This window comes from Tenrec ecaudatus, chromosome X, assembly GCF_050624435.1.
Source record: "Tenrec ecaudatus isolate mTenEca1 chromosome X, mTenEca1.hap1, whole genome shotgun sequence".
Classification (NCBI taxonomy): domain Eukaryota; kingdom Metazoa; phylum Chordata; class Mammalia; order Afrosoricida; family Tenrecidae; genus Tenrec; species Tenrec ecaudatus.
In genome coordinates, this window is record NC_134548.1 from 123,194,829 (window position 1) to 123,208,262 (window position 13,434).

The 13,434-nt window shown below is 48.6% G+C and overlaps 1 protein-coding gene across 1 annotated transcript in view; it reads left to right on the forward strand.

The window, feature by feature from the left end:
* Positions 1–1,894: 1,894 nt before the first annotated feature.
* Positions 1,895–13,434, forward strand: part of RIPPLY1 (ripply transcriptional repressor 1) — a 31,864-nt gene continuing 20,324 nt past the window's right edge. The window contains exons 1-5 of the mRNA XM_075538444.1: positions 1,895–2,028; positions 3,730–3,798; positions 4,064–4,067; positions 4,394–4,458; positions 5,217–5,406. Of these exons, the coding sequence (XP_075394559.1) occupies positions 1,895–2,028; positions 3,730–3,798; positions 4,064–4,067; positions 4,394–4,458; positions 5,217–5,406 (462 nt within the window). The remainder of the gene's footprint in view (positions 2,029–3,729; positions 3,799–4,063; positions 4,068–4,393; positions 4,459–5,216; positions 5,407–13,434) is intronic.

Sequence of the window (13,434 nt, forward strand, 5' to 3'; positions counted from 1 at the left end):
GTGAGTCAGTGGGCACTCAATGGCAGGGAAGTTGCTTTGGGGGTTGGGGTTTATAGAGTGCCGCTAGGAGTCATAACTCACTCGTTGGCATTAGGTTTGGTTTGGTTTTGAAGTGGGGGAGCCATCATAGAATTCTGGCCATCAAGAGCAATCTCTATGGATAGCTAAGCATCTATAGAGTCCCAGGGTGACGCACATCTTAAGGGCTCAGATGCTAACCAAGAGGTCACCAGTGCAATCGGTTTCCTGGTTTTAGGACTTGTGCTTCTGTGTGCCTTAACTTTGGCTCAGTTCGTTGAAAAAAAATGGGTAGAAAATGTAGACAGCACAAAGAAGTAAAAATCACCCATATTCCAACTGTCCAAACCACTGTAGCGTTCTCTTCACTCCTGATGCGCCTTTCTTTTTCTAGGTACTGTCTATATTTTTTCTGACCCAACTGGAATAATCTCTTAAGTACTATTTTAGTATTTCAGAAGCTGAGTTTGTTTGTGGCTTTTTAAAAAACTCTCCAGTGTAGCAACTCTTCTTAAGTCTTCAACCAGGCCAAGTTTAACGGAAACTTTATAACCATTCAATGACTTAATTAACCAACCTTTTAAAGTGAATCACACTTTCTGTACTTGATCTTAGCCAAAAGACCAAAAAGTGATGTCCAGATCATCAGATTTTGGCCCCCAGTTTCTGTGTAGCTCATAATATTTCTTAAAATGTGACGATGGGGTCCCTGTCTCATATTTGGATGTAAGCACGTACCCTACATCATGTCACTGGTCTCCTAGCGATGGTTCCTGCTAATTTTTGATGATTCCACACCAGGCTGTGATGAATATCCAGGAAGATAAATCTGTGCCAGTGTTGGAGTTTAGGAGGAATGTTTTCAAGGCCTCTAAAGCCTGAGGAGTCTGCCAGTCGTTGTAATGAGAAGCCGCTTTTGGCAGCGGCCCAGTGATCTGCCTAAGGCCAAGGGCTGTACTTGAGCCCCTGGACTTGCCTGGGGTCAGTACCCATTTGTCCAGCTCCCAGTAACAGAGTGTTCAGGCTGGCAGAACCTTTTGGGACCATTGAGCCCTTACCTTCACCTAGCACGTGAGAGGCCTGAGGCCTGTGGGTCAGGGACAGTCCTCAGCAGCTTCACGGTTGGGTAGAGCTTCTTCTTCCTCTAACACCCTGGGGGAATGTGAAGCTTCTGAGATTTGGAATCTGAATCGGAGACCCTCCAAAAGCCTTGTTTCCCTACTACCCCGGCCCCTTCTTCAGTCGCTGAGCTTCAAAGGCTGGAAAAAAGACTTGCGGTTTATCACGCCTGTTCCACCGAAGAACCTCCTTTGTCCCCACCCCAGGGCTATGTTGACTGACAGTTCCGCAGGTATGAAGTTGCCCTGGCAAAACCATTGGGGGCTTGAGCTGAGATAACCTATGAGTCTCTCATTCTCCAGCATGGCAGCTGGCCCTTCGGAGTTATGTCTGTCTACCCAGCCTTCTGTTCCTGAAGAGTTTTTGTGGGTTTTGGGTGCTAATGACCTCCCCTCCTCTCCCCACTCCGGCCTTGCTGCTGCCTGGGGGATTTGCACAAATGGTGTCTGGTTTGTCCCTTCAGTGCTTTTCTTTCTGACTTGGAGGCAAAGAAAGCCCCTCGCCCCCCACTGACCCTTTGTTTATTCAACTGGGAGAGATTTCGCACCCAGGAGCCCAGCTAGTCCTCCTGGAGCGCCTTCCCTAAATTTTCATTCCCCTCCCAGAACAAGTCCACCCCCACCCTTGCCTTCCTGAATAATTTATGAGTTCAGGCAGGCCTTATAAAAGGGTCTCCCAGGAAAGGCCAAAAGATTGCAGAAGGTTCTGAGAAACAGGAGACCCCACCGCCTGCCTGCCCTTAGCACCCGCTGTAAGGATGGACCCCACTGATCCTGCTGCTGCTGCTGCCTCTGCCTTGTCCCTGGCCCTACCTCGGGCCCTCCTGGCATTCCCTGGTCAGATAAGCCCATTGCCCCTTTTCTCTGGACAAGAAATAAAAAGGGTTGAAAGGTAAGTGGAATTTGGTCTTTGGCAACCTGAATTCAGGCTGGTTGAGTTCCTTGGAGAAGAAGGAAAACGAGGTTGTCCAAGATACCCCTGTTTTCTAGGAGGGGCAAAATCCAGAGAGTCCCACCAACCCCCATGTCTGGTTGGAATATCTCATCTGGCTTGCCTCTCACTAATCCCTCTGGGTGGCAGTAGGTGGACTGGTGGCCTTGAGGAGCACTGCCAAAGGTGGGCTACAAGCAGCCAGCTTGTTTGGGACCAGGTGGCTTATTCTCTGAGGGGTAGAGAGGATAGAGTTGTCAAACCTGGGTTTAACACTTACCTAGATGTCTATTCCCATAAAAATTTATGGTCTCAGAAACCCACAGGGGCAGTGTTACCTTGAACTATCAGGTCATTAGTTATTTGTCAGCATTGACTCGATGGCAAAGAGTGAGTGAGATTTCCCCAAAACTAGCAAATAAACAGCCCTCCCTCCCATTGCCACCAACATCACTGCCATCGAGGCCATGTTGCCTCATATTGACCCTATAGAGCAGGATAGAACTCCCCCTGTGAGTTTCTGACACAAAACGCTTCTGAACCACTACCAGGGCTCTGGTGAGTGAGACTTCAGAGAGGGGCTGGGGTGGGGGCAGAGGGCCAAAGTCCCCAGAGATGTTGACTGGCCACTGTCTCTTTTCTGACCACAACAGAAGATTTCCATTTGCTTTTGTTTGTTTGACCTCTGGAAGTCTAGTGGGGAAGCAGTGGGACCAGGAGTATTTCTGGTCCCTCTCCCCAGTCTAGGGAGATGGAAGGGCTTTAAGCCCTGCTCCCTGGCGGAGAAAGCAGTGGAGAGAGGTGGCACGATGTTTATCTACTCCGCCTTCATTGACTTATTTAAACACCTACTGAACAAACTATCGGCCATGTGCTAGGTGCTGGGACTTCAGATAAACTCTCTGCCCGTAAGAAGCTCAAAGGCAAGTCAACACTCACAAAACATAAGGATGATGATATGGCTGTTGAAGCAGAGAGGAGGGGAGCTTGTCTACTTTGCCTTGGGGATACGAGGAACGACTTCTTGTATCAGATGGTACCTGGGCCAAGTTTTCTGGAGACTTCCTTTTTTTTTTTTTTTAGTAAACAATTTTATTGGAACACAATCCAAACATCATACAATTTAATAGTTCCGTCCTGTCAATAAGTGTTGTACATTCACTACACCAATCGATTTTAGAGCATTCTCTTCCTTCTTGTATTCCTTTATCTCAGCTCCCCATTTCTCCGTCCCCCCTTCCCCTGCCGTGCCCCCGGGGGAACTCTTAATCCAATTACTGTCTCTATAGATTTCCCCCATCCTGGGTTTCATATACTGAAAATATATATATATAGAAATACAAAACAAAGAGTCCAAAAGACCACCAACAATAACCAAAAGCAAACAGAAAACATTATACACACAATGAGGTGCTAGATGTTGAACCTGGTTCCATCTATCAGCACCCACTTGGTGGCAAGGCTTGTCACATGCCCAGTGTGTGTCCACAGGGGATCCCCCTGTCACATTTCCCAGGCCCTTTCGTTTTGCTTTCAACTGTTAGTACATTTCAATGTGTCCCAGAGGGGATGGAATCAGAGGTTGCCTGTTAATCTACTATCATCTTTTGTTCCCGTCCATCGCGCCTTCTACTGACTGGGTTTTCCTGTTTGTCCTCGGAGAACCACTCTTTGGAGACCTTGGCTGCCCTCCCCAAACGATCCCCCAAGGCAGGTGAGGAAACTGATCGAATGCATGAGTTTGATCCTCGGCTTTGCACACCAGTGTCTGCGTCCACACACTCTCAGATGAATCTTGATCTCTAGGCCAGGGCTTCAGATGGGGAAAAGCCTCTTCACAGCCTTCACCATACTAGATTTCGACAAAGAGTTCTTCAAGAAGGGCAGACCAGAGCTTTCTGTGGCAATTTGGAAGATGAATAGAGACTGAGACACTGTAGTGAAGGGATTTGGGCAAGGCCCCCCAGCTAGTCTGGGGTCGATCGAGTGTCAAAACCCTGGTCTCCTGGTCTCCTTGCTCTTGAATCTCTGCTGTTCTGGAAGAACTCTGTGGCCTGGACAGCCCCTAAAATCGGTTGGATGAGGGCAGAGGAAGTGAATCATCCCCAGGACTCTGTTATCATTTTTTTTTTCAATTAGAACCAAGAGAGACCCCAGACACCTCCCTCCCCTGTTCACCTGCCACTGCCGCCTGTTGAGCTGGGGAGGGGTTGGAGCCCAGACTTCTTTGAGATCGTCTTACCTGCAGGTTTCTGATCGCTGCTGGGGTGGAGGTAATTATCGGCCCGTGTACTTTGAGCTAACATACTCAATTTGCTTTGGGCAGGCCGCTGGTAGAGCCACAGCTGCCGAGGTCACTAAGGCTGAATCCCAATTCTGTCACCCTGTCAGGTAAGCTGCTGGCACCAGGCTCAGAACTTGACATGGCTTCCTTAGTTCTTTTCATCTTCCGAACAGTCCTGTGAAGCAGGAAGAGGGAGGCACGACTCTGCTCCATTGTTTTATAGCCAAGGAAAGGGAAGCCCAGAGGAGCTAGATGACTTGACTTGGCGAAGTAGGCCTTCCCCCAGAGGTGATATTGTTAATGAGCCCTAAGAATGAGGCCTTCTGGGTAGATCAGTGAAGAAAGGCTCAGTAGAAAAAGGCCATGGCCACAGACCACTAGAGAGTTCTTGGTAGAAGACCTCTGGGATTGGTGGGAGCTTTGAGGGGTCCATATCAGAATTGGTAGGTGCCTGCATTTGGTAACAATTTATAGGATTGCTGTAAAGCTCGCCAGGAGCCCTGGTGGCTTAGTGGGTTACATGGGGTGCTGCCAGCTACAACGTCAGCAATTCCAGCCTCCAGGCTGCTCTGCAGGGAAAGAATGAGGTTTTCTGTGCCCAGAAAGCTTGACCGCCTGAGGGGCAGTTGTAGTCTGTCCTCTAGGGTCACTAGGAGTCAGAATTGGCCCAATGGCAGTGAACTTGGGGTTTTTTGTTGTTGTCATTGTGAGACAAAGCTCTAGAGTTCTGTCTTCCTTTTCCTCTAACCCCTTTCCTGTAACTAAAAGAAGGGGTTCAGAGCGGGCATCCTTCTTGGCCCTTCTGGCCCCCTTGGCACAGATGAGGCGTATCTAAGTCAGGGGTTCTTTCCTTCTCTGTCCACAGACTCTTCTGGCCCAAATCCCGCTCCTTTGACTACCTGTACAGTGACGGAGAGCTGTTACTGCAGAGCCTCCCTGTCCAGGCAACCATCAACCTGTATGAGGACTCGGACAGTGAAGATGAGGAGGATGAGGAGGATGAAGAAGAAGAGAAGGAGAAGGCTGATGGAAAGGACCCAGAAGAGTGTCGGGGGGTACCATGCAGGCCTACAAATCCTCCCCCTTCCATGCCTCTACCCTGTTTAAACTGAACTGGGGTTCAGCACCTTTAGCAAAGCTCCCTGGGAGTCATTGAGCTAGGAATTTCTGTACTAAAATTTGGGTTCTTGAGCTGCCTGCTCAGCTCACCCTGGCTTTCCCTAACTGTCCTGAGTCCAGGGCTCTGGGTATCTCATTGCTTGGGTTACTATTGTTGTGACAATGGGAGGGTCCTAGGAACTTTAGGGGGAGGGAAGGAAGACCTGTGTTTCCAAGCCCCCCGGGGAAACAGATCAGGGTAGGGTGATTTATTGGCGAGGAGATTTAAAATAAAGGAGGAGAAGAAGAAAAGCTTTCCAGGCAGCACATAACCTTGTCTCCACACAGAAAGTCAATGTCTGGCTTGGCCCCCAGGGCACCAACTCCAGCTCCTTGCAAAGATTGGGGTGCTTTTGGACGGTCCCTTACAAGAAGGGAAGGGGACATCTGGTGAATCAGTCTGCTCCGGGGACCCCTTGTGTTTCCTTGCTACTCAAGGGGGTCTGCATGTTGGCATGAGATGAATCAGGAGAAAAATAAACTAGATGATGTTTGCCTTTTCTCCAAACTGATTTCTTAACTGAACTCTGCCCATGTTGTGAAGCCATGGGCTGAGGGTCAGAGACCAGCTCAAGGCCAATTCAGTGTTGTACCCTGGGTTCAGTGGACAGTTTTCTCCATGGAGACGCAGAGTTGGGCAGGGGCCAGAGGTCAGGCAGCATGGGGCCCAGGGCCTCTCTGTCAACTTGTGAAACCAGGTTTGACTGCACTTCAAGGGCAGCATGGAAAGGGAGCCAAAAGGTCCCCAAAGGGCAGCTTGAAAGCTGGGAGTTGGGCCAGGGGGAGGTATTGGGGGCTGAGCTGTGATAGGGCTACTAGGTACCGAGGAGGTAAAGTTGATAGGACTTAGTTTGACAGGGGCCCACAAGGGATAGCCAATGAGAGGTGCAGCCTCAGGGGAGCCTTGGAGATGAGGGTGTGCACATGGAAACAGCCCAAACTCACTGCCATCCGGTTGATGCCCACTAATCATGACCCTCTAGGATAGGGTAGAGCTGCCCCCAGGAAGTTCTCCAGACAGTAACTGTTTATGGAATTGCCCTCAAAGGGCCTGGTGGTTTCTAACTGATGACTTTGTGGAACACAGCCCATGGTATAACCACTATAACACCAGGTCTCCTTGGGACACTACTGTGTCCTATCAATTGCACCTTCTCAAGGTCTAGTGTCCCTATCCCGGCTCAGGCCTCATATCTACCCCTGTCCCAGTGGTTCTTCAACTACTTCTCTGGCCTCCAGCATGTCCCTTTGTAATTTATCCTCCATAACAAACAAGGCGCTACCCCTGCTTACTCTCCTCTATTACCTCATCAACGGTGTACTTTGTGAGTGTGTGTGTGGGGGGGGTGGTGGTGGTGGTGGTGGCAGGAGGGTCGATCATGAATCATCTTGAGAATCTATGATTTCTCTCCCAAGAAGAACACATCTGTATATACACACACCAAACCAACCAACCAACCAACCAACCAACCAACCAACCAACCAACCAACCCCCAAACTCACTACCATCGAGTTGATGTTGACTCATAGCAACCCTGTCGGGCAGGGTAGAACGGACCGTGTGAGTTTCCAAGACTAACTCTTGACAGGAGTAGAAAGCCTCATCTTTCTCCTGAGGAGCAGCTGATAGTGACAAGATATTCCCAGGACTTCTTAAAGCAGTTCTTGCCAGAACCACCTCTAGCCCTCCTACTTGCTGGCTTTCCTGTGTCTCAGCGCGGCTACAAATGGAGCAGAGCAACATCACGTTATTCAGAAGGAAAATGGTGGTCATCGTATTTGCTCTATTTCCTCAAGCTGAGACAGGCAGCTACAGTCCTGAGTCGGAACTGGGCCACAGCCCTGAGGGGGGCACCAAATTCACCCACTGGCATCATCTATTGGTCACAATTTAAGATTGTTTAAATAAATTAATTAATTAAAATTTAAAAAAAGATTGTTCTTTAAGGCTGTCAGGCCATTGACCTGTGACCATTTTTCATTCCTTTATTTCAGTCTGTGAAAGACCCTGGGTGGCTCAGTGGGTTACGAGTTGGGCTGCTAACCACAAGCTCCGTAGTTCGAACCCACCAGCTGCTCCGAGGGAGAAAGATGTGGCTTTTTACTTCCGTAAACAGTTACAGTCTCAGAAATCCTCGGGACCAGTTCTACTGTCTTCTAAGGTCACTATGAGTCAGCATCGACTCGATGGCAGGAAGTTTGGGTTTGAGCTTGATTTCTGAGTCTGTGTTTCTGTCTATAAGTACAGTGGGCGTTATAATCTGCTAGCAAGTAACTAATCCTGTCTGAGCCACAGCTTGCTTGTTTGTAAAATGGGAATGATCATGCTGTCTCACGGTTGGGAGGCCTCGAGGGAATAACGTGTGAAGCATTTAGCACAACGCGCAGAGTTAAAGCACTCAACAAATGGTCATTGTCGCTGTGGTCATAGCTGCCCCTATTGATTATATAGCAGAAATAGGCATACAGGTGACAGTCAACGAATGACTGATTTACTCTGCTGCCCCTGGGGACTTGGATTCCCTGGCATTGTTTGGGGGTTAACCAGCCAAAGCATCTCTGCTAGTGTTTGTCCCCATTCAGAGAAAAGACAAACCAAAATAGAGGCCATCTGTGATTTCGTTATTCATAGGTTTCATGTCCATTTCCCTAAGACAGAGGTGGTGTTAAAAACTGGTGGTGGGGAAAACAAACAAACAAACTGGGGTGGGTGGGGAGGGGGCAGAAGGCGCAGGTTTGCTTCAGTAAGAAAACTCTTTTGGATGAAATGGAATGCAGAAGCTCAATATGTAAATCAAATTTTAAAATGCCATTTCCCTGGGGAAGCACGAAATACAAGGAGGATCCGGCGTTACCCTTGCTCCTGTGAACGAACTCTCTCCCACCCTTGCTGTCAGGGTCCTTTGGAGAGCCCTAGGTTGAGGGAAAGAGTTTGGAAAACCACTGTCCCAAGGGTTAAATGAAGATTTATTTGAGGTCGGAGGGGGCTGAACTTTGTAACACAGGCCTGTGTTCCACGTAAAACCCTTGGTTTGGGGGTCCTAAGCTTTTAGCACTTCTTAGATCAAAAACTGCTTTGAGTCCTCCCAGGAGTTAAATGATACTGAATTACACATCTTAAGGTCCCAGAGGTCTAAAGATGCTAAAACTCTGAAGTCAGGATCAACTTTTCTGGCACGACCCTGACTCTCACACGTACTGCTGCTGACAGGGGCGACATTTCGTTTTCCTTTCCTTCCAGGCTCCTGCCCTGAAATGGCTTCCAGTCTTCCTTCTCAAACATGGTTGCTAAGTGACTGGAATTCACTGTTGGGACCAATCAGGACTCAGGAAGACTTATTTTGTTATGAATTTCTCCAGCCCATGTAGCAGTTTCAAGCCTAGTGCACAAACCCAGAGCCAATCTCAGCAAAACTCAAAGTCCTCGCTCGGGCTCCACCCGGGCTGACTCATTCGAGGGTTCAATTTTTTTCCAGGCCCAGCACTGTTGTCCCCCACCACCCCCGACACACACACACACACACGCACGCACGCACACACACACGCACGCACACACACACACACCCTGTAGTAACAAGGAGGGAGCATATCGATGGAGGGTGAGGTTGCATTTGAGAAAGAAGCAGGAGTAGCAATCCTACCTTGTTTCAGGCATTAATAAAATAAGCATTGAAAGCATGGGCTTGTGAGCCAGATGTACCAGGGTTCAAAACCTATCTCTGCCACATACGGGTTCTACCCATAGACCCACGCCCCTCCTGTATTAAAGCTGTTTCTTTGCTCCCTCGGCCCTCCCTGGCCTCCTTTGCAGTTCCTTGTTGTGTGTCAAAGGAGCCCTGATGGACTAAGTGGGTGATGTGTTGGGCTTCTACCCGCAAGGTTACCATTTCGAACCCACAAGCTCCGCCACCGGAGAAGGGGCTTTCTGCTCTAAGCTTTCCAGCCGCGGAAACTCCCAAGAGCGGTTCTACTCCGTCTTGTGTGGTTGCTACGCGTCCGAAGGGACTCGATGACAGTGAGGCTGGGTTTGGGGTCTTGTGTGCCCCACCCAGAGGGCCCCTGGTGGCGCAGTCGTTCCTCGTTGAACTGCTACCCAGCCTGTCCGTGGGAGAAAGATGAGACCCCGTGCCCCGGGACACAGTCTCGGAAACCCACAGGAGCAGTTCTACCCTGTCTGTCAGGGGTGCTGTGAGTCAGCATCAATTCAAGTACAATGAGCTTTTGTGTGTGTTGCTTTCGAGGGTCTCTGAGTTTGAATGGATTCCGTGGCAGTGTGCTCAGTTCTGCTTGCCCAGGAACCGTGCACGGGTTAGCTCCTCCCATCCAAGTAGGAGCCAGACACCAATGACCTTGCTTGGCGTCTCGGATCCGATGAGATTTGGGTAGTTCAGGAGCCCAGAGATGGTTTAACTCTTGTAGCACAACTCTGTGGGATAAGTGCAGTTAGGGAAACTGAGGCTTGGCATGATTCAAAACAAAACAAAACAAAAAAACTTGCCCCAAATGACATTGCTCACAAGTTTGCCTTTATATATATTAATCCATTTAATCCTTACACTAAATTCTTAACTTTAAAACATAAGTACTATTATTATATATGAGAAAACTGAGGTTCAGAGAGGTTCAGGCAGCTGTTGAATGCCACACAGTTGGTGACTGAGCCACGGATGGAGAGATTTTGATAGTGAATGAGCCCAGCAATCAGCAGAACTTGATGCTGGCGTAAAGATGAGGGAGTATGGGCGAGAAAGGGGCTCTATTCCAGCTGCAGGGATGTGAGTCCGAGGTTCGCAGGAACATCTGGCCAGAAGTGCGATCAAAAGTGTTCAGGGTGGGCCTTTGGGGGGCATCTACCTGACATTGGCAGCCTCTCACAGACCAGGGCTACAGGCAGGAAACTTCCGGAGGTGAATCCAGTGAGAGACTATGGCTCCCTTCCACTGGGAGGGGCCACATCTGAGTGAATTGGTTTTCTGTGGCTGGAAAGTCTGGTCCCAATGGGGGGAATTGCTGAGGTCGTCTATGATGTAACAAGTACTGTGACAAGCAAGGCACCTGCTTTCATCTGATAGCACCTGGTGAACGCCAGCAGGGTAGTGGGCGGGACCTTCATGTTTAGAGATAGGAAACTGAGGCTCAGCAAGAGAAAATGATGGTTTGTTAGACTGTCACGGGTCACACAGACAGACAGTAAGTGAGGAAGCTGGGGAGAACCCAAACAGGGTAACTGCAGAGTCCTAGCTTGTAACTAATAGGCTTGTTCTACTCTCCTACTCACGCCAGCCCCAGCCCTCAGGGGATGTCTTAAAAGTCCAGTCGTGCAGGAAGCTCTCTCTGACCTCCTGTGTCCTACGGGTAGGGCAAGTCTGCAAACTGTTATATAAAAGCCTTTCTGTGCCTAAACCTTAGGGACCCCTGGTAGCAGGGTGGGTTACATATTGGGTTGCTAACCACAAGGTCAGTAGCTCAAAACCACTAGCTGCTTCTCAGGAGAAAAACAATCTCCTGTCAAAGATTGCAATCTCAGAAACCCACAGGGGCAGTTCTTCCCTGTCCTATAGGGTTGCTATGAGTCAGAATCAACTCAGTGGCAGTGTTTGTGCTTTTTTGGTTTGGGGTTTGGTACCTATACATTGGGGAAACCTGTGGCCTAGGACCAAATGTTATTTACAGGGGGCTGCGGAACAATCCTTCTACTTGGTATTTAAATTTTAAAAAACCAAACCAAACATACTGCCACGGAGTTCATTTGGACTCAGAGAGACCCTCTAGGACAGGGTAGAACTGCCCCTGTGAATTCCTGAGATTGTAACTGTTTACAGGACTAGAAAGCCCTGTCTTTCTTCCATGGAGTGGCTGGTGGTTTCGAATTGTTCACCTTCTGGATCGCAGCCCAACACGAATTGACTATGCCACTTGGTATATATCTTTGACAAATAAAAGCCACAACATAAATAGATGGGCACTCTGGTTCAAACCCACCAGTCCGTCCCCAGGAGAAACATGAAGTTGCCTACTCTGATGAAGATTTACAGCCTCAGTCAGGCTCAATAGCAGCCGGCTGGGTTTTGAGTACGTCTGTCACAGCGTCATACACAACACCGACAAGATGCAAATAACTGACATGCCCACCAATGGGAAACTAACTGGTGCCTACACATCACGGAATACTCTGTAATATTAAAAGCAGAACAATAAATCTGCAAAGCATCTCACAATATGGATGCACCTGAAGGACACTATGCTAAGTAAGGGGTCGATCACAAAAGGACAAATATATGAGACCACTTGTATAAACAGCTAATCAAAGGTTTTCACATTAAAAACAGACATTCTTTGATGGTTGCCGTGGGTGGGTGAGGAAGAGCGCTTCAGCAACTTGCCAGAGGATAGTTCACTGCTAATTGGAGTGCCAGCAAAGGCACGCTACATACAATGAGAGGGAGCTCGGCACAAATGAAGGGGTCAGGACAAGAAGTGGGAAGGACAGGCGTTAAAGGCAACAGAGGTAAATAACTTTTATACACACAATCTTGCAAGAACAGTGATCTGATTTAAGAGGAGATGCATGAATGGAGACACTGGCTGGCTGGGTGGGAGGCAGACTGGGACTGTCTCTGTAAAACATATATAGGTCTGGCAGAGGACATTTGTACATATGTCTATATCTGTATTGCACTAATATCCACAAATGTGGTGGAACATATGGAGGGCAACATTATGAAAATTTATTTGAAAGTTACCAAGAACATGGCCCAAGCCCATGGAATCCGAGGCACCAGGATCCATTGGCAGAACATGGGCCACAAAGATCATGTTCCATGTGCCCCTTGGCTGCGGAACAACAGAGCTTTTAAATGCTCCTAAGCAGCCATGACGTCAGCATCCTGAAGCCACTCTGCTTTTGTCTTCTCTGTGTCCACTGGGTAGTCTACCACTACATTGATTACTGTATTTTAAAATAAATATGCATTTATTTTCGAATTAGCTTAAGTCCATGTTGTCCAATGAGAAATGAGGAGCCTTGGTTGCATAGTCGGTTACAAGTTGCGGTGTTAACCACAAAGTCAGTAGTTCAAAGCCTCTTTCTTGCATGGAGCGCCTAGTTCAAGCTTCTGACTTTGCAGTTCGCAGCCCAAGGGGTAACCGCTTCTCCAGGGCTCCTCGCACCACCACCAAGCATCCTAAAAAATTGTAATGGTAACTGTGCCCTTCACAACAGGAGTTGAGGCGCCCTCTGGTGGTAAAACTCTGAACTAAGCGTGGGCCTACAACAGAGACAAGCACACTCAGAGATGTCACTAAGTTTCTAAGGCTCAGTTTCTTCATCTCTCAGACCACTACCACTCAGTCAGTTTTGATTCTTAGCGATCCTATGTCGGGTTTCTGAGAATATAGAGCAGTGGTTCTCAATCTTCCTCATGCCGCAACCCTTTCATGTTGTGGTGACCCCGCCCCCCCAACCATAACATTTTTTTCGTTGCTACTTCATCAGTCATTTTGCTACTGTTAGTAATCAGGCGACCCCTGGAAAAGGGTCGTTTGAACCCCAAAGGGGTCGCGACCCCACAGGTTGAGAACCACTGCTCTAGATCTTCATAGGAGATGACAGGTTCCTGAAATGTGGCGGGAGGATTTGAACCATGAACCTTCTGTTTAGCAGCTCAATGCTTAATCCGCTATCTCCCCAGGACTCCTTCATCTATACAGTAGGAATAATAGTAACAACACCAGTTTCAAACGGTCATTGCATGGATTAAATGAGATGGTGCAACCCTATAGAGCGGAGTAAATTCGCCCCTGTGGGTTTCTGCTACTGTAACTCTGTACAGGAGTAGAAAGCCTTGCCTTTCGCCCGCACAGCTGCTGGTGGTTTGGGGTTAGCAGCCCAATACATAGTCCACTAAACCACCAGGGCTCCTTAG